We start from the raw sequence: 21,416 nt of genomic DNA on the forward strand, positions 1-21,416 counted from the left end.
GCAGAATGGCATTTGTACTGAGAGGAATTAAATAAAATTGGAAGTCATCCATGGGAAGTGGAGTCTTCGCTGGAGTTTTAGTGTCATTAAAACATCAGATAACAACGTTGTCATTGGGAGGGAATTTCTGATTCATTATTGCTGGTGATACTAACTGGAGGATAGGATATAATAATAATAATCATGATCCTTTCTCCTGAAGGCACCAGGTCTAAAATTTATGGTGAATTTATTGACCTCAGTGTTTCATTGGTACTTAATTAAGGATTAAAGGCAAAGTCAACCTCAGCAGAATTTGAACTCAGAACGTAGTAGTAGATGAAATACCTATTTCTTTACTACCCACAAGGGGCTAAACACAGAGGGGATAAACAAGGACAGACAAACGGATTAAGTCGATTACATCGACCCCAGTGCATAACTGGTACTTATTTAATCGGCCCCGAAAGGATGAAAGGCAAAGTCGACCTCAGCGGAATTTGAACTCAGAACGTAGTGGCAGATGAAATACCATTAAGCATTTCACCTGGCGTGCTAATGATTCTGCCAGCTCGCTAACTTAATAATAATAGTAATAATAATAAGGCAGCAGATAGTATTGATGACCTAGCAATCTCTATGTTTGACTTGGTAGAAATAGCTGTGAAATCTCCCTCAAATCACAAGCTACTGTTTCAAGAAAAGGGAAGGATGAATTGGACAATGTGATCTTTGATAAGTAAAAAAAGACAAGATGTTCACAATTGGAATGCTTTTGTTCATGAATCTGCTTGATGACTACTAATTTGGGGTTTAAGCCATTAGCTTTCAGATTACTCTGTCAAGCATAATGCTTATTTATTCACATTGTCTTAGGATGTTGAGTCTCACAAAGGCAATGACAAGTGACTGAGGCTTGGTGATTCGCTGTGCTTGAAAATACACATCAAGCTTAGTGAAATCGTAGTCATGGTCAATGCCAGTAATATATAAAAGGCACCCAGTGACACATGAAAGACCCTGGTACACTCTGTGGAGTGGTTGGCATTAGGAAGGGCATCCAGTTGCAGAAACCATGCCAAAACAGACTGGAGCCAGGTGCAGCTCTCTGGTTTCCCCAGTTCCAGTCAAATTGTCTAATCCATGTCAGCATGGAAAATGGACACTAAATGATGATGATGATGCTTGTTTTGAATTAATAAGGCATTATCTTGTAGCTTTGAGATTTCAATGATGTGATTGCTTATTTTGAGAATTTTACATTGTTGGGTAGGTGTGAGAGGCAGGATCTGGCCAGTTTGAGCATAGAACAGATAGAATATTTGGGCCCAATATAACTAAGGCTTAAATGCTAAAGAGTTAAATAACAATAACAAGGTTACTAGTAGGTTTTTTTTTAATAAAGAGGCCAGAGAGAAACAAGCAGATACTGGAATTTCTGCCATGGGGCAAAAGATTAAGAAAACACTGAATACTAATTTAACAAAATACGCAAAAGCTTGAATATGTATACAACCCTTATGCTTATTAAAAATAATAATTGACTTTTGGCTGAAAGTGATTTACCTCAGTTTTACTCCTTTTTTTCTTAAGTTTTTAGAAATGGTAGGAGATAATATTCTATTCTTTTATTCTTTGTATTGAAATTAGTATTTTTATGATTCATCGTGTTCAAGAGCTAAGGTAGTTCTGCTTCATTAATGGACTAGAGATATATATTTTATCAGTTTTAGACTGGAAAGGACTTGAAGTTAACTCTCTTTTGTTACCTTATTTCCATACACTGCCCTTTCTGTTCAATTAAGGTTGAAAGTAATCAAGAATTTAATGCAATAACTTTGTCTTTGGTATGTCCATATCTGGACATAAACTAACACGAAATTTTAGTCCTTTAGCATTTAAAGCAGCCATATCTGGCCCAAATATTCCACCTGTTTAATAAAGTCAAACTAGCCAAATCCAGCCGCTCACACCTATTCTACAATGCCTTTCTAAAAAATAATCAAATGTGAGATAATGCATGATTAATTCAAAACAATGTTCAGCGAGTCAATATTCTTAGATATCATACTCTCTTTTACTTGTTTCAGTCATTTGACTGTGGCCATGCTGGAGCACCACCTTTAATCGAGCAAATCGAACCCAAGACTTATTCTTTGTAAGCCTAGTACTTATTCTATCGGTCTCTTTTGCCGAACCGCTAAGTTACAGTTGTCAAGCGATGTTGGTGGGACAAACATATACACACACACACATACATATATATGCATATATACGACGGGCTTCTTTCAGTTTCCGTCTACCAAATCCATTCACAAAGCTTTGGTCGACCCAAGGCTATAGTAGAAGACACTTGCCCAAGGTGCCACACAGTGGGACTGAACCCAGAACCATGTGGTCCGTAAGCAGGCTACATACCACACAGCCACTCCTACACCGCTTACCACACAGCCACTTGGGATCCTTCTTGCATAAAACTATCCTAAATTTTTCTTTATGCCCTATAACCAGATTATTATAGCATTAGTTAACTATTATCAGGAATTTTACCTCAAGTCTTTGCAAGCTGCTGGAATGAAACTGTTATATTGATTTTCATTTGCTCTTTATTTCTCCAATTTTTAGCTGTATTTCTGCATTCTAACTTTAACCACTTGGATTTTTGTTTTCTTTAATATTAGATTGCCCTAAGACTTACATATGTAGTTACCATTTTGAAAGTTGTAGAAAATTAGTTCAGAGCACCTCAAGTGCTACATTTAGCCTCTTAACAAAAATGTATCCGCCATTGATTGGTAGATATAAAAAGAGACTAGACAGAATTTTGATTACAGTATACCTGACTGTCATACTGTGTCCCACATTGGTGATTCTCTGTCAGAAAAAAAAAAAAACCAAAGAGGAACTCTGTATGTGGTTGCTTAACCTGCTAGAAATATCAAATCACATGTTACCTTCTTAAAAAGATAGAGGAAGGTTTTGGATAATACGCTATTGTGTACAAATACATGCATGCACCACAACATCATCGTCATTGTTGTCAACATCATCATCATGTGTCCATTTTTCCATGTTTGCACGGGTCAGATAGAATTTGTTGAGACAAATTTTCTATGTCCAGATGCCTTTCTCTTGCAACCATCATCTGTTTCCAAGTAAGGTATAATTCCCTATAGCTAGACATGCTCACTTGTATGACGATTCTCATTTACAACCACCACATGATGTCAAGACAAGGGTACACACATATACAGTAATGCCTTGCTATACAAGTTAATTTGTTCCTGGAGACTGCTCCTAAAGTGAGGAGCTTCTTTCAGTTTCCATCTACCAAATCCACTCTCAATTCTTTGGTCAACCCAGGGCTGTAGTCAAAGACACCAAAAGTGCTACACAGTGAGACCAAATCCTAGACTATATGATTGAGAAACAAGCTTCTTAATAAAAAAGCCATGCCTGAGTAAAAAACAAGATGGACATGGCTGAAATACCATTAATTGTTGGTGTGTTCAAATTAGATCTGACCAGGATTTTAAAAAACAACAGAAATTTCTATAGTAAGGTATGATTGACAACATCCATAAATCAAGATATTATTTTGTGTAAAATTTTCTGAAATTGTGGTGTTTCCATACTGATATGGTGGTGAGCATTTAATAAAATAACATAAAACTTGTTTTCAAACTTAAGGTGGTTACCTGTTAGCATACTAAAATTTTTTTCACTATTGTAGTTAGTATTGGCTATTAATAAAAAAAAGGGTTATTGTGTTCAGATACGTTCACTACAGTTCTGCAGTGTTCACAACTATATTGCCATATGCAGGGCTAGCTCAAGGTACTGACAACTCTGGCAGCTGCCCGGGGAACCAAGGAGGGCATGACAAAGACAAGAAAATTTCCATGAGCGTCAGCTTGTACACGCCGAAGTTCAGCTTGCCTGGGGCGCCGGCAACCCTAGGGCCAGCCTTGACACCATGTTCAGTATTGTATTGTGTGTTCACTACTGTTTGGAATATTGAAGTGAAACACATTTACACAGTAGTAGTAGTACAACTATTCTGCTGTATATGTACTGCAATGTTTTGTGGTGATATGTTCTGTTGTAGTGCATAGTATTTCTACTATATTGTACAGGGGTTGGACAAAATAATGGAAACACCTAGCATCATGATTTTGAATATTTATAAAACCGTCAAAAGCTTGTTTATTTTTATGCTTTTTGATTTATTATTAGTGTTGCTTAATATGTTTTGCTAAAATTGCTGTTTCTTTTCAGATATCATCAGAAAAAGGTAAATAAAATTCATTAAAATGACAGATCTATTGGTCAAATTGTTGGTATTTGTATGGCAGATGCTAGCATAATGAAAACAGCCAAAATGTTTAGTGTATCAAGAAGTACTGTCTCGAAAGTAATGACAGCCTTTAAGAAAAACGGAAAAACTTCCTTGTTGAAACAAAACTCCGGAAGAAAACCAAAACTGTCAGATAGGGACCGTCAGACTCTTATGCAAATTGTTAGAAAGGATCACCAAAGTACAGCTCCTGAAATTACTGCAGAGCTTAATGACCACTTCGAGAACCCAGTTTCCACAAAAACTCGCTGGAAGCTGCACAAAGCAGGATTTCACAGGAGGGCTGCAATCAGAAAACTGCTACTTTCAAAAACAAAAGTTGCAAAGCATTTAGAGTGGAGTAACAACCTACAGAATTGGTCCCTAGAGCAGTAGAAGAATGTTATGTTCTTGGATGAGTCATCCTTTACCTTATTTCCAACCACCAACCAAGTATACGTGTGGAGACAGCCAAAAGAAGCATTTGACCCAGACTGCCTTCTTCCAAGAGTTAAACATGGAGGAGGATCTGTGATGATCTGCGGGGGCTATATCTTGGAAATCTGCTGGCCCAATGATTTCCCATCATGGCAGAATTAATAGTCAAGACTATTTAAGCATTTTATCTGATCAAATTCATCCTATTGTTGTGGAACTGTTCCGGCAGGGAAATGCAATCTTTCAGGATGATAATGCACCAATTCACACAGCTAAAGTTGTTACTGAATGGCACGAGGAACATTCTAGTGAAGCCACCACAGTCCCCAGATCTCAATATTATTGAACATTTATGGTGCATTTTAGAAAAACAAGTAAGGAGTCAATATCCTCCACCATCATCACTACAAGAACTGGAGACTATTTTGGCTGAAGAATGGACAAAAATTCCTTTGGAAACAAATCAAATTTTCTATGAGTCCATACCTCATAGAATTCAAGCTGTAATTACTACAAAAGGCAGTCCTACCCCATATTAAAATAAATTTGTTTGAAACTTTAAGGTGTTTCCATTATTTTGTCCAACTCCTGTATGTTCACTACAATACTTCAGTATGTTTGATAATGATTGCATTTTGTTTAATTGTGTAAATTATGTGTACTAATGTACTATATTATTCACTATTGCAATATGTGTTTAAGTTATTATCTCTATTTCTTTATTACAATGTGATCTTCATAATATTTTTTCTATCTATTGCAGCGCCCTTCACTAAAATGAAGCGGTGTGCCATGAAAACGTATGGTAGATCATCTGAATCTGCTTCAAGTCGTGCCTTTGATGATATAATACATAACAAAAATAATAAAAGCTTAACAGTAAAAGCATCGCCTCTTATTCAAAAATGGGGAAAAACTTCCTTCACAGCAGTACGTGGACGAAGAGAAAGAGATCCAGAGGCAAAAATTGCCAGAGATAGAGAAATGGAAGTATCTAAAAGAACTCGTTTTGATGACGATATTTCCGATGACCCTTTTAGCTTTGAATCTGAAGACTTAAAAGGAACAAGCCGTAGTTCCATAACTATGGTACCTCTGCATTCAAATGCATCACAGAAAAATATTATTGTCACAGCTCCTGCTGTTGGCATTGTAACCAAGAAGAATTTCAATGAGTACAATATTGATCCTGCGGCAGTAAAACCATTGCCTAACACAGATCCTGATAAAGTATTGTACAGGTCAGCTAAAACCTATTCTGTAAGTCCGACTAAACGAACTGATAACATGCGTCAATCTACAATAGACCAATTTACTAATTTGCACAATAGTCCACAAGAACGACTCTCTTTGGATTCTTCTCCTCAGAAAATGACCATCAAGGTCAGTGATTATTCATACTCACAGAAATTCTTCCTTTCTCCAAATAACTCTGGTGTTTCTACCCAACATTCCAACAGTCCAGAACCTTCATCTTGCATCACATTGAGTGCTCAATCTTCTCCTGAGAAACTGATATCTGTTTTAAGCAATTTGCCTCCATCTGAAGAGAATACTGATGATGACAGTTATAAATTTAAACGGAAACCTATATTCCGCACATACACAAATCATAAACTGCCTGTGTCTGTTGTTCCAACCAGCTCTCCTTCTAAACATATGGTAAAATCAACAACTAAGACTAAAGCACCCATCAGTGCCCATGCATCTAATACTGTTTTATGTGACACTCAAGACAGTTTCACAAACAGTACGGTCATCTCTCGGAGTGAAGTGAAAAATAAACGTGGCACAACCATAATATTTCTATGTAAGCCAAAAGGAATGGACAATATCAAAAGTTTAAAGAAAACTCCGAGGGAAACTGCCAGCGAGTTATTTGATAAGATTATTAAAAAGAAATCAGTGAATGTAAGTGAAGAGAAGCAACCAAATATCATTTCTCCAAGCAGCCCTGTTTTTTCAGAAAGTAGTGATGAAGGGCCACCTCCACTTTCTCCTGAAGAAGTACGAAAAGGCTTAGATGAAATTGAGAAAGGTGGATCATCCCAGTTGAATTTTGCTGAGGTTGATGTTGAGATGTTCAATGATCATTCCGATGAAGAATCTATAAAATTGTTTTCACTGGACGACAAAGATGATTCTACGGGATCTGATGGGCCCAGCAAGAAAGAAGTTAATTCTACCAATGTGTTAAAGCACAATGAATATGATGATCTGTTTAAATTAGATGAAGATGATGACTTTGATTTTATGAATGACTCATGTAATTCTGTGTCGAACAGTAATGATCGTGACTCTCCTAATGCAGATATTTTTGATCTTGATGATGATACTTATGACAAATCATTAACTATGAAAACAGCTAAAACTTACACCCGTCAGACAACAAAAGAAAAACCAACTGAAAGGAAAATATTTAAGTCTAAAAATACTAGATATTCTATCTCTGGATCTGGTCAAACTAAATTATTGAGTAAAAGCCCAAAGAAGGTAAGTCCAGCTTTTCCATTTTCAACTTACCTCTTTCATACCATTTAAGCATTTCAAGCCCTGTACAGTCATTCACACCTCAGATTTGATCTGAAGCAAATTATTTAAAAATAACTCAATCTAAATCATTTTTGTAGGAATAAGCCAGGTACCTAAAACCTTCAAGTGGTTGCTTGTCCTGCTTGAAATAGCAGCCAAATTTCCATCAAATCACATCCAACTATTTTTGTTTTATATCTTCTTTTGTTAGCTACTATAGTCCCCAAGCCTTCTGAATGGATCTGAGAGATGGAAACTGAAAGAAGCCTGTTGTGCCACATGAAAAGCAATCATACCAGTGTCACATAAAAGTGCTTGTGCCTATGCCACATTTAAAGCACTCAGTACACACTGTACAGTGGTTGACATTAGGAAGGGCATCCGGTTGTAGAAACCAAGCCAAATCAGACAGGAGCCTGGTGCAGCTCTCTGACCACTTGGTTCCAGGTTCAGTCTCATTAGGTGGCACCTTGGGGTTGCTGTAAATATAGCTGTGTGATTAAGAAGCTTGCTTCTCAACCACTTGCCTCTGGTTCAGTTTCACTGTATGACTTCTGGGCTGATCAAAGCCTTATGAGTGGATTTGACAGATGGAAACTGAAAGAAGCTCATTATATATATATTTGTGTATGTGTGTGATTGTTGTACACAATTGTCACTGTTACATACGTGGTGTCCCTCGTTTCCAATCTTCCATGGAAACATGTCTGGCCTTGGAGAAATATTACCTTACTTGGCAACAAGAAAGGCATCTGACCATAGAAAATCATCTGCAACGAATTCCATCTGACTCATACCAGCTTGGAAAAGTGGACATTAAAAGAATGATAATGATGATAAATATTTTCCTTCTTTGTTGTTCCCATTCCCACTCAGTGATGCAGGCACTCCCAGTTGGGAACCCCTGTAGTAAGGACATATACAGGCTCTGGCTTTACAACATGAATATAAACAATGATGGGTGATGTCAGTAGCTAGTGATAGTGCTTAGGAAAAGAAAAAATATTGGTGAAGCATAATCACTCTGATGTCTGAATGTTGTGTTAAGTGCACAAGTCGGATAGTGCTTTTTACGTACCACCAGACCAGGGATCCTGGCTGGTTCAATTCGATTTCGATTTCGCTTGCCCCAACATGTCTTCGCAAGCAAAGGGGGTTGGCATGGGTGCCCGTCGTACGGTCGGATTGGTGTATTTTACGTGCCACCATATATATATATTGCATATGTCTATAAAGGCAGCTATTTATAATTAAATCTATCAGCAGTGGTATCCAGTGGATGTGAAATTAAAGGGATATGTTTGGGTTTGACAGTGAGAAATTTCTGCTGGTTTTGATACCAGCTCTGTAGAATGGGCTTTAGCAGATAGAATACATAGTATTTCTCTGCTAAACATGTGTTAGAGCTCTTCATTACGTTTCTGAGGGTTGCTGCTTTTTTTTTTCCTTTTTAAGATTTTCCATGAAATTGTGATGTCCTCTTTCCCTGTCTGTGTTTGGAATGCAATGTTTATTTTGGTACTATGTTTCAAGGAAAAGATTTTGGTAAAGGCAATACTTAAAGTGATTATGTTTTAGTTATTATATAATCCTGTATAAATTATAATTCCATACTGATCAAGTAGAACTGTAATTCATAAAGAAAGACATTCTAGCCATGATCATTATTTTTCATTTGCAGACAGTAAACTGTATTATTCATTAGGTCTTTCATTTTTTTTTAAAGTTAGTAGTGGTTAAAAAGAAACGAGATCTACATAGAGGATCTTATCTCTAACGATAGTGGATATGACTTCTTTTCATGCAGGAATTAACTGTAGGTGCATTACCCTAACAAATCCAGCTCACTGACTTTATTTTTGGTACTGTGAATCACTTGGAACTCAAACTCTGTATATGTTATAAACACGTTTATTTATGTATTTGTTGTGGCGGTTGCTCCAATAGAAGTTCAGATGTGAAGTTTGTGTTGAAGTGACAGAATGGCTTCAGGTCAGATTGACTTGAGATTCAAAGCTTCTGGAGATAACATGGCTGTGAGAACCATGCCTACAGTTCACGCTGAATTTGAAATAGATGTTTCTGTGTCAAAATTGCAGTTCCATTGGAACATCTGAATATGTAGTGAAATATGTCTGTCCTTGTTCCTGATCTTCAGAATCTGCTTCAGATTCAGGTTGTGTACTGACATTCCACTGCAATTTTCTTCTTATATCTCCTCTAACCATGTTGTTTCTATTCAATCTTGTTACCAATAGTCATCATGCCACTGTTTGTCTATCTCTGTTTTCCAGTACACTCTTACTCTGTCTCTTCTGTTACTTTTCTATTACTCCTTTCTTCTATCATGCTGCCTTAAATAAAAGAAGATAGCATGTCCATCACTCCCTGCTTGCTCTCTAGTTTACCCTGCCATTCTAACTATTTGGTGCAAGAAGCACTGGTCTGTTAGCTTGGGCACCAGGTGATATGTTCTGACATGCTCTTTACCAACTCATCTTACCTGGTGCCATGGAGACTGTACTACTCTACTATTGACAACTTTATGCTCATTTACAATTAATCTTACATCAAAGACTGATGCAATATACAGGATGCACCTTCAGCCTTGGCAGGTAGCATGTGAGACAACTATCTGTCCATTTGTAATTTTAACTCTGCAAAGATCCTCTCTTTGTAAATTAGGTGCAGAGTAGAGAAAATGTTGGCTATGTCTATAAAAGTTTCAATGCGACTATGATATCAACATTGTCTGGCTACTGCTGTGGACTTGTACAAGGCAGCCCATATACCCACCTGTTAGTCATCTCTGGCTGCTAAATCTCTAATAACCTGGGCATGATGTTAGAGGGGTTACAAGGCCATTTCTCTACCATACCTTTATGGCTATTTCTCTACCATGTTTTTAATGGCCTAAAATAGAGGCAACCTTTATACTTAGCAATGTTTATTGCTGCAGTGAACCTCCTGGCAGCTAACTCCCCATTCTGGCATCAAGAGCAGCAAGAATAAAGACCAATGCAGGTCTTTATTCTTCATTCCGCCTTCAACTGTCACTTTTTACATGGCTAGTTGTGTAGGAAAGGAAGAAAGATACAAGCAAACAGAGACAACATGAAGAAAATCCAGCTCTCTTTGGTTTTGTTGGGTGGGGGGTGGCAGTAAAGGAATGAATGGAGACAACATAGGGTCCTTGGTCTTGAGAAAGATGATAGCTTCTTTAGTGCCTGTATCACAATAAAGTTCATTCATGCTGTAAAGTGGGTGGTGATAGGAAGGGCATTTAGAGCCCTAGAAACTATGCCAAAAAGTGGAATATATGACAAGACATGGAACCTAATTCACCTCGGAAAGCAGTAACTCTGAATAACTACTGACTTAGACTAGCAGAATCTGTCCTGTCCATGCCAGAATGTAAAAGCAGATGTAAAAATGATGATGATTTTTATACTCCTGCCTCTTGCCTCATGTACTTTATGGTCAACTCTTGATTCTTTCCACTATCTGAGAAAGATGCTTTTGGTCATGTACTTTATTTGATACCATCAATGTCATGAAGCTAGCAGTTATAAAAATAGCTCAGTACTCTTATTGGATTCCTTTATTTTTGTGTGTAGATTATGATTTAGATTGAATTGAGACTAACTCTGCCTTGTAAAATCCAAAATCTTTTTGATTCTGTGGTGCAGTCAGATCAAGCAAAAAATTGCTGATATATTTTACAAGGAAAATTTAAAATAAGAACCTTTTTAATGTTAAAACTTTAAAAAAAAAACTTTAAAAAAGTAAAGTAAACTATTGTTTTATTTACTAAACCTACCTATAACAGAATTATCAGTAACATGTTTTTTCAAGATGCTAAAAAATTAGGTTGGATTTTCTAAATCCTTAAATGATATTTTAAAAAAATCTGTGGCACACTAAGACACCTCTTGTGCTACACTGTTTTTGAACCACTATTTTATTAGTTAACCATTTATACAATAAAATATTAATGTGGGTTATAATATAAGTGGAATGCTACAGCTGCCAAGAATGTCTCCACTTCAGGTGCAGCTTACTTTCAAATACATCTGACTATTATGAAACTGATAGTCAGCCAAAGATAACATTACAAATGAAGAAGAAGGAAAAGACCCAGAAAAATTATCTGAATGCTGGAGTGGGAAGCTACCAATGATGTTTCCATAGACTTAGGCTTCAGTTTTTTTTTTCTTTTGTCTTGTCTGTAGAGTCTGTTCATCATTTAATGGTCATTGTCCATGCTGGTTTGGGTTGGACAGTTTGACCAGAGCTGGCAAGCTGAGGAACTGCACCATACTCCAGTCTGATTTGGCATGGTTTCTACAGCTGGATGCCCTTCCTAATACCAATCACTTCACAGAATGTGCTGAGTGCTTTTATGTGACACCAGACGGGTGCTTTTACATGGTGCTACATGGGCACTTTTATGTGGAACCACCTGGATGCTCTTACATGGCACTGCATGGATGCTCTATATGACACCATCAGAAAGGCCAGTCTTAACACTTTTGCTGCAGAAAATGGGGCTTCTTGAGTACAGCAAGGTGCCAGGCTTCTTGGTCCTTTGTCATCTTGCCTGAAAGGTTCAGCACCCTGAGGTCATTCTTCAGTACTTCATCTTATATCTTCCTGGGTCTTCCACTTCTACATGTTCCATCTACTTTTAGAGATTGTCACTTCATCATGGAGCTGTCAGCATCCATCTGCATCACAAAACTGAAGTTTGGTATTTGTTCTAATTCTTTAGCATTTAACCCTTTAACATTCAGATTACTCTGTCAAATATGTTTATTTGCATCGTTTTAAATTAATCATGCATTATCTCATAACTTCAAGATTTCGATGATGTGGTTGTTTATTTTTAGAATAACATTGTAGGGAAGGTGTAAGAGGCTTGATCTGGATTGTTTGAATATAAAATAGGTAGAATATGTGGACCAGATATGGCTGTTTGAATGCTAAAAGGTTAAACTGCCCATATTTAGTTCAAATATTCTACTTGTTTTCTGTTCAAACTGGCCAGATCTGGCCTCTTACATCTACCCTACAATGTCATGCTAAACGTAAATCACATCACTGAAATCTCAAAGCTACGAGATAATACATAATCAACTCAAAACAATGTTGATAAATAAGCATTGCATTTGACAGTAATCTGAATGCTAAAGGGTTAAGCTTTCTCTTGTGACGGTTGTCACTTATAAGGGTTTGAGACATTTTGATACAGCTGTTTTAAGTACTGTCCCTGTGACCTTTTAGCATTGTAAAATTTTTGTTTTTATCCTAAACAGCAACTCAACTTCGTTTAGCTTTCTGCTTCACTTTATGTATGTGGTCTGATCAATAAGTATCCGGACTGTTGCCATAGTAACAAAGCTAAAGCACATGGAGTGAAGCCGCTTGGCACAGATTGACCTTGAACTCAGCTGTGCATGCACACTAAGTTTTAACATTCTAGCTCACTTTTGCTATTTACAGCAGTGCTTGGAAGGAAGGTGTGTAGCATATGAGTGTCATATTGACCATGACAGAAAACATTGAGTAGAGAATCTGCATCAAATTTTGCAAAAAGTTTGGTAATACCAGCTCAGAGGCCTACGCAAAGTTTTCATCATTCCGACACGAAGCGATCTTGTGCAACTGAAACCTGAGTGTCTTTTTGGTCAGCTGAAAGCAGTTTTGGCACAAACTTGGCAGACACGCTTCTCATACCCAAATCTTCAGTGATAATGGACTGAACTGAACCGTAACTAATCTGCACATCCTCTGACAACTCATGGATGGTAATTCAATGATTTCCCCTCACAGTTGCTCATAATTTGCAATATTTTTCTCAGTTCTGCCGGTTGCAAGTCTCCCAGAACATTGGTCATTATCGACATTTATTTGACCATCTTGGAAACGTCTGAACCACTCATACACTTGTGTGTGGTTCATACACTCCTCTCCATACACTTTCTGCAACTTTGCGTAGGCCTCTGAGCAGGTATCACCATGACAACTTTCTTTGTCATGGTTAATGCGACAATTACGAGCTACACACCTTCCTTCCAAGCACTGCTGTAAATAGTGGAAGTGAGCTAGACCATTAAAACTTAGTGTACATGCACAGCAGAGTTCAAGGTCAATCTTTGCCAAGTGGCTTCATTCTGTGTGCTTTATCTTTCTTACTATGGCAATAGTCCGGATATTTATTGATCAGACCTCGTATAATTTTCTCACAATGGATTTCTGAACATCTTTTTACAAAATCTGACTGAATTTCAATTTTGGCACTGTGTGCAGAAAAATCAATAAGAGAGAAAAACATTATGATCCCAGTTGCTACAAACATCTCCCGTCTTCTCTCTCTCCCCCCCTCTCTCTTTCTCATCAAAACTTGTTCAGTGTCAGCAATGTCAAATTGCTAGCGTCCAAACAACTGTGCCCAATCCTCACATATACCTAGAACTCATAGTTATAAACTCTTCAGTCCTCATAGTGTCATGGTCAGCCACTTCAGTTTAGCCAATATTGTTTCAAAACCCACATTCTACAGTAGGCACAAATACAAACATACACAGCCTTACACCCCAACCTGTAACTGTCAATATCCTATCAACTGCCCACTAGGAAGATCCTGTCTCAAAAGTTGTAATCTATAGAGCCACCCTCACATCTGATGGCATCACAAGACACTACACAGGCATGAGAGTCAGTAACTTTAAGAGATGGTATGCACAGCACATGCAGTCCTTCAGATGTATGAATACAGAACACTCCACCTCCCTGTCCTGCTTCGTTTGAAGATTGTGGCCATCGAAATGACTTCCCATCAAATGGATTATTCCTAACAGGCCCCTTTTTTATTCACTTGGAGCTTGTAATTGCCAATTCTGTCTTCATGGGAGACTACACATTCTCCACCAACCTGTAGTATCTATTAATAGGGAGATTGAACTGTTATGTTGTTACCACCAGAGGTACACCTGGTTGCTTACAACCTTGACATACTGCCCTAGGCCTAGCTGACCCTCACACAAGGGCAGGGTATTTAGTCCCTGCCATCAATATAGACAACAATTCATGGTCATGCAATCTTAGGGAAATAACTCAAAATAGGCAATAGCTTGAATTTAAACAACTAAGTTGAAGAATGATGTTCTGAATGACATGTCAAAATTGCAAAGCCCAAATCTACAAAATACTTTTTATGTGTAAATGAATTGAATGGGGCAATGGGAAATGAAGTGTTTTGTTCAAGAACACAATGCATTGCCCAGTCCAAGAATTGAAACCATGATCTTACAATCATGAGTCCTCCATAACCACTATGCCATGTGCCTCCACATCAGGGCCTACAGCACTACATACACATATTAATATTATGTGGGTAGTTAGGGTCAGTCCCAGCCATTTCATCTTGAAGCACATCTGTTTATTCTTGTATTATAATCCAGTATGAAAACTCAGTTGTGATCTAGGTCAATTCTGTGCAGAGATCAAGGTCAATTCTGTGTTTGTATGGAAACTCAGTGTGTTAGTGCAAAATACCATTAAACTTGAGAATTATGGAAATATTATTTGCAGAGTTACCGTAATAACAAAATTTGAAATTTTTTGGTGCTATTTATTCACCATTACATGTGTTTCATTTGCTAATAGGAATTACAAAATTTTACATGTAAAAAAATTTCCTATTAGTTCTTCAGACAGAGAAATTTAATTTCACTATTTTTATAATTCCTATTAGCAAATGAAACACATCTAATGGTGAATAAATAATACCAAAATTTTTCCAATCTCTTGGTTTATATACTTGCTGAGCAACCAGTCATTGCCTGATAATTTTCACAATAGAATGTCTTGGTGAATTTTTGAAAAGCCCACCCACATAAGTTGGATTTTTCTCTGTTTTGACAGGAATTTTTCTTTCACCACACCCTAGCAAATTATACGGAGGGTGGGTTTTTTATGAAGAAAAGTTTTGAAATTTTATGAATTTTTCAAACCCCACTCCCCAACACAGAACCGATTTTGGCCAATGTTTATTTCACATTACGCACTTAAAACAATGGGAGAGGGAGGACATAGGTTAGAAAAAAGAAAAAAATTAGGAAATTACAACCCCTGTGTCCTTTATTTTCAAACAGAAAATGTAATGTAACTTAAAAACAATAGTGAAATTTTTTGAAATGTTTTCATTAACCCTAGCCCTTTCCTGTAAATCCTAAAATTTTGTCTTTTTTCCAAAATTTTTCTTTTAACCATAGTTTCAAAGTACGGACAGTCCAAATCTACAGTTTGTTTTTGTTTACAATTTCAAAATAATTTTCAGGCAAAAAGGTGATTTAAGGGCATATATATTTCTAGCACATCCCACAACCACCTGGTACCTTCCTCGTTTCTTTGTCACTCTGACATGTATTGATGTTGTTGAAATTTTTTCCCCCCATAAACACATTTTATGGAAAGATGATGTGGTTGTCCATTGCTGGAATTTAAAAAAACAACAAAAATTTATTTAGGTCCTTAATCCCACCCTGAATCAAGTGAGCCCGTGTGTGTGTGTGTATAAGAAAAAATATATTTACTAAAATATATTATATTTTACATACCTTTTTTTAAATCACTGAGCCTTAATGAAATTCCTTAAGCACGTGCATGCGTGCACACACACACACACACAAACACACAACATGATGTGAGTGATATGCTTTTATAGAGAGTAAAAAAGTTTGCTATGAGAAAATGAAAGAGATGGAGAGAGAAAGAGATAAACAGACAGATCCTCTCTGTCGCTGTCACAAATTTTGAAATTTTAACAATAAATGAAAATGTTTAGATTTGGTATATTGATGTACTTTTTCATGATGAATACTAAAGAGTAAATTTATTCAATAAAATTGCCATTGGCTTCAACCATGGCCTCCAGATGACTTCTGGATGGTCTCTTTGTTTAAGTTGGTGAACGCTGCCATAATCCTTGCCTTCAGTTCATCTTTGATGTTACGAGGAGTTTTGTTGGTCTCTTACTCAACTGTGCCCCACACATAATAATCAAGGGGGTTGCTGTCTGAGGAGTTAGGTGATGTGGTCACAGAAATTGTCTGACAGCCATAACTGGGTTTTCTTGCTTGTGTGGCATGGTGCAAAGTCCTGTTGCCAGACAGAGTCTTCCAGCAGCCACCCTCTTTACCCAGGGCAGCACTGCCTCCTCCAGGAACTTAATGTAGGCCTTTGTGTTTAGTCTAAGGTTGTGTGGGAAGATGAATGGAAGCATAACATCCTCATCACTAGTGATCACTCCAAACACCGTGATGTTGACTGGATGTTTGATTTTTTATCACTCTCAGTACATGTCCTCAGATCGACACCAAATCACTCTGATGTTTGTACTGGAGCTTCCAGCACAAATGCCAAAGAGTGCAGCATGTCGTTTCTAAATTTCTGGCAGAGTGAATTGCATCATGGTGCTGTTTTTATCACAGACAGTACCCAGCTGACCCTACTATACTGTATAGTCAACAAAATCCAAAACAAACAATGTGCATGTGTCAAATTAAATATATAAAATGGTGATAATTTATGGTACTTGAACAGGCATATTTATAAAATGCACTATGTATCTTAAACCAAGATACATGTGTGTGTGCGTATTATCATAATTTAATGTCTACTTTCCCATGCTTGCATGAGTCAGATATGTAAGTATACATAATTATGCATATTAGGAGTAATTCTTGTGATATATTTGCATCAGTAAATATGTATATATGGTTCTTTGCATGCTAATCTGCTTCTGTTGGGATGGGCATTAATTAGCAAATGAACGGCCATCTAAGATGATAAATCATTGAGACATCATACTGATTTCTCTATGACCTGATAGCCTGGACTGTAAATCTTAAGTCCTCCATTCAGAGACTCAGTGACAGCACACTCTTGTATCGTTACGATAAGACATTCTTCATCACATTAGAAAGTATAAAGGCTAATTACCTAACCTAATTTAACACAGTTGTTGTTGTTGATACAGCAACACTGTCAGCAATCCAATACAAATACTAGATTATAAAGAATTACGCAATCTCTGAAGATTTGAAAATACATTTATATTATATGATCTTTATATGACTGACATTTTTTCATTGTTAATGAAACATGCATGAGATGATGTAACTAAATATTGTGTAAACAAACTCTCCTATTTTGTTGCACATGCACGCATATACACACAAATACATATATGTATATATATATGTATTCACACAGTTTCAGGGAGAGAAAATAAAAAATGTGTAGTGGCTAGCGATCTATCATGGCGAATCAATATATATTATATATATATATATATATATATATATACGTACACATAGGTGCAGGAGTGGCTGTGTGGTAAGAAGCTTGCTTTCCAACCACATGGTTCCGGGTTCAGTCCCACTGTGTGGCACCTTGGGCAAGTGTCTTCTACTTTTGCCTCAGGCCGACCAAAGCCTTGTGAGTGGATTTGGTAGAAGGAAACTGAAAGAAGTCTGTTGTGTATATATGTATTTGCATGTCTGTGTTTGTCCCCCCACCATTAACAACACAACGTTGGTGTGTTTACATCCCCATAATTTACCGGTTTGGTGAAAGAGACCAATTGAATAGGTACTAGGCTTGCAAAGAATAAGTCCTGGGGTCGATTTGGGCAACTAAAAGGTGGTGCTCTATGGCTGCAGCCAAAATGACTAAAGCAAGTAAAAGAATATATAATATATACGCACACACACATATATATATATATGCATACATACATACATACATACATACATACATACATACATACATACATACATGCATACAACAGACATAATTTAAAATTACTAGCTCAAGGTGTCTTTAGTTTGAGTTACTCCATCACTGTTCAATAAAATGACAACTCAAGTAATCAGTTCGTTTAAGTTTTCCTATCAAAGAACTATAAGTTCACACACATACAGCAGTGTATGTTCTCTTTTACTGGTTTTAGTCATTGGACATTGGGTATGTAGGGATTCTGCAGTAATCAAATTGACCCCAGTCATACACACACACATATGTACTTATGATAGCAGAGATGTACATATTTCATCCCTCACAATTTTGTGCCACCAGTTTCTGCTCTCCTTGGAGCCAGTTCCTCGTGTCTTCGTTGTCTTCTGCTAATTTCAGTTATTGGACTGGAGCCATGTGGGGGCACCTCCTTGAAGAATTTTAGTTGAACTTTTTTTCAGTTGGGTACTTATACTATCAGTCTTTTGTGCCAAACTGCTAAGATTCAAGGACATAAACACACCAACACTGGTTGTCAAGTGATGGTGGTGTATGTATGTATGTATAATAGATGCAAATGTGATGGTGTGGTAAGAAGTCTGCTCTCAATCACATGGTTCTGAGTTCAGTCCCTGTGTGTGGCACCTTGGACAAGTGTCATCCACTAGAGCTCTGGACTGCCCAAAGCCTTGTGAATAGATTTAGTAGAAGGAAACAGAAAGAAATCCAACATGTGTGTACCTTTGTGTCTATGTTTGTCTTCAACCACCACCACTTGACAACCAGTGTTGGTGTGTTTATGTCCTTGAATCTTATCGGACTTCTTTAAGTTGTGTGTTTATATATGTATATATATATATATACACACAGACACACACATACATATATATATATATATATATATATATATATATATATATACATACATACATACATATATATGGCACAGGAGTGGCTGTGTGGTAAGTAGCTTGCTTACCAACCACATGGTTCCGGGTTCAGTCCCACTGCGTGGCACCTTGGGCAAGTGTCTTCTGCTATAGCTCCGGGCTAACCAATGCCTTGTGATTGGATTTGGTAGACGGAAACTGAAAGAAGCCTGTCGTATATATTTATATATATATGTGTGCGTGTATGTTTGTGTGTCTGTGTTTGTCCCCCTAGCATTGCTTGACAACCGATGCTGGTGTATTTATGTCCCCGTCACTTAGCGGTTCGGCAAAAAGACCGATAGAATAAGTCCCGGGGTCGTGTTGCTCGATTAAAGGCGGTGCTCCAGCATGGCTGCAGTCAAATGACTGAAACAAGTAAAAGAGTAAAAGAGTATCTGTGTGTGTAGATAGATAGATAAATGCATAGATTCTGTGTGGTATGGTTTTTGCAAGTAGTATGATATTCAATCAACTATGAGAGTGAACTTTCAATAACATACATTTTTTATGATCTTCATCAAACATTTACATTGATATTACTATCTATCCATGTGAAACTCAATGAAATTTCTATGAACATTTGATGGTTTAAACATGTTTGTCTAATTTTTACCTTGGAATTTTAAACTCTCCTAAAACTCCATTTTCATATATATATATATAATATATATATATATATATACATACATACATACATATATATGGCACAGGAGTGGCTGTGTGGTAAGTAGCTTGCTTACCAACCACATGGTTCCGGGTTCAGTCCCACTGCGTGGCACCTTGGGCAAGTGTCTTCTGCTATAGCTCCGGGCTAACCAATGCCTTGTGATTGGATTTGGTAGACGGAAACTGAAAGAAGCCTGTCGTATATATTTATATATATATGTGTGCGTGTATGTTTGTGTGTCTGTGTTTGTCCCCCTAGCATTGCTTGACAACCGATGCTGGTGTATTTATGTCCCCGTCACTTAGCGGTTCGGCAAAAAGACCGATAGAATAAGTCCCGGGGTCGTGTTGCTCGATTAAAGGCGGTGCTCCAGCATGGCTGCAGTCAAATGACTGAAACAAGTAAAAGAGTAAAAGAGTATCTGTGTGTGTAGATAGATAGATAAATGCATAGATTCTGTGTGGTATGGTTTTTGCAAGTAGTATGATATTCAATCAACTATGAGAGTGAACTTTCAATAACATACATTTTTTATGATCTTCATCAAACATTTACATTGATATTACTATCTATCCATGTGAAACTCAATGAAATTTCTATGAACATTTGATGGTTTAAACATGTTTGTCTAATTTTTACCTTGGAATTTTAAACTCTCCTAAAACTCCATTTTCATATATATATATATTATATATATATATATATATATATATATATATATATAGTATTATTATTATTATTATTATTTTTTACAATTTACTTAATCATTGACATTTTATTGTTATTTTAATTTTAATTTTTCTATTGTATGTAATTTTCTAGATGGTGTAATTTAATTGTTCATTTTGAATTGATAAAAGGTGGTTTTTTTCTAATTTTTATATCTTTATATATATATAAAACTGAGAATGTGTGTCTGTATGTCTGTCTGTGTGTTTCCCTAAAATTTGAGAACTTCACAACCAAATTTATTCAAATTTTACACATGCCTTACTTATGGTCTGGGGAGTGTCATCGGCAAAAAAAATTTTGAACTTTTTGCCTAGGGTGAGCCCACAGCAATATCATATCTTCTTCACTACGATTCCCTAAAACTTGAGAACTACACAACCAATTCCATTCAAATTTTACACATGCCTTACTTAGGGTCCATGTAGTTTCATGGGCAAAAAAAGTTCAACTTCTTGCCTAGAGTGAACCCAAAGCAATATCATATCTTCTCCACTATTTCAGTATTACGTGTTAAAAGTGAAACAAAAACGTTTCTCTATTTTATGTCAGATACTTTCACTTTAACAATAAAAATAATAATAACAATAGAATTATATGTAGTAAGTAATAATTAAAATCAAACTAAAGTAAAAATAGCAATTGGTATAAAATTGCATCAATGATTTGAACTTGAATAAGTGGTTTCACATGAATGGGAATAAATTAAAAATAAAATTAGCGTGCAGAAATGGAATAGTCCAGATGGATAATAAAAAATTAAAATAAAGAAAAGATTATTGTCTATAAAGTATAAAATGTAGAGAAAAAAGAAGATTTGAACACATGGAGGAAAGCACCTTCGAAAAGTGTCTTGGTGCGACTATGAAAGATATCTAATCAGAGGCGGTAAATTCGCCACAATAGAAGCAAGGTTCGAGTCAACGGAGCGTGCAGGGGAGTACTCGACTCGAACTTGCAAAGTGGAAATATTTTATTTTTACCTTTATATCTGGGACGTAGG

The 21,416-nt window shown here is 36.7% G+C and overlaps 1 protein-coding gene across 1 annotated transcript in view; it reads left to right on the forward strand.

Moving 5' to 3' along the window:
* Positions 1-3,129: 3,129 nt before the first annotated feature.
* LOC115209096 (wings apart-like protein homolog) overlaps positions 3,130-21,416 on the forward strand; it is a 201,977-nt gene continuing 183,690 nt past the window's right edge. The window contains exons 1-2 of the mRNA XM_036501343.1: positions 3,130-3,134; positions 5,517-7,246. Coding sequence (XP_036357236.1) covers positions 5,531-7,246 — 1,716 coding nt within the window. The 5' untranslated portion in view covers positions 3,130-3,134; positions 5,517-5,530. The remainder of the gene's footprint in view (positions 3,135-5,516; positions 7,247-21,416) is intronic.

Source organism: Octopus sinensis, linkage group LG3, assembly GCF_006345805.1.
Source record: "Octopus sinensis linkage group LG3, ASM634580v1, whole genome shotgun sequence".
NCBI lineage: Eukaryota > Metazoa > Mollusca > Cephalopoda > Octopoda > Octopodidae > Octopus > Octopus sinensis.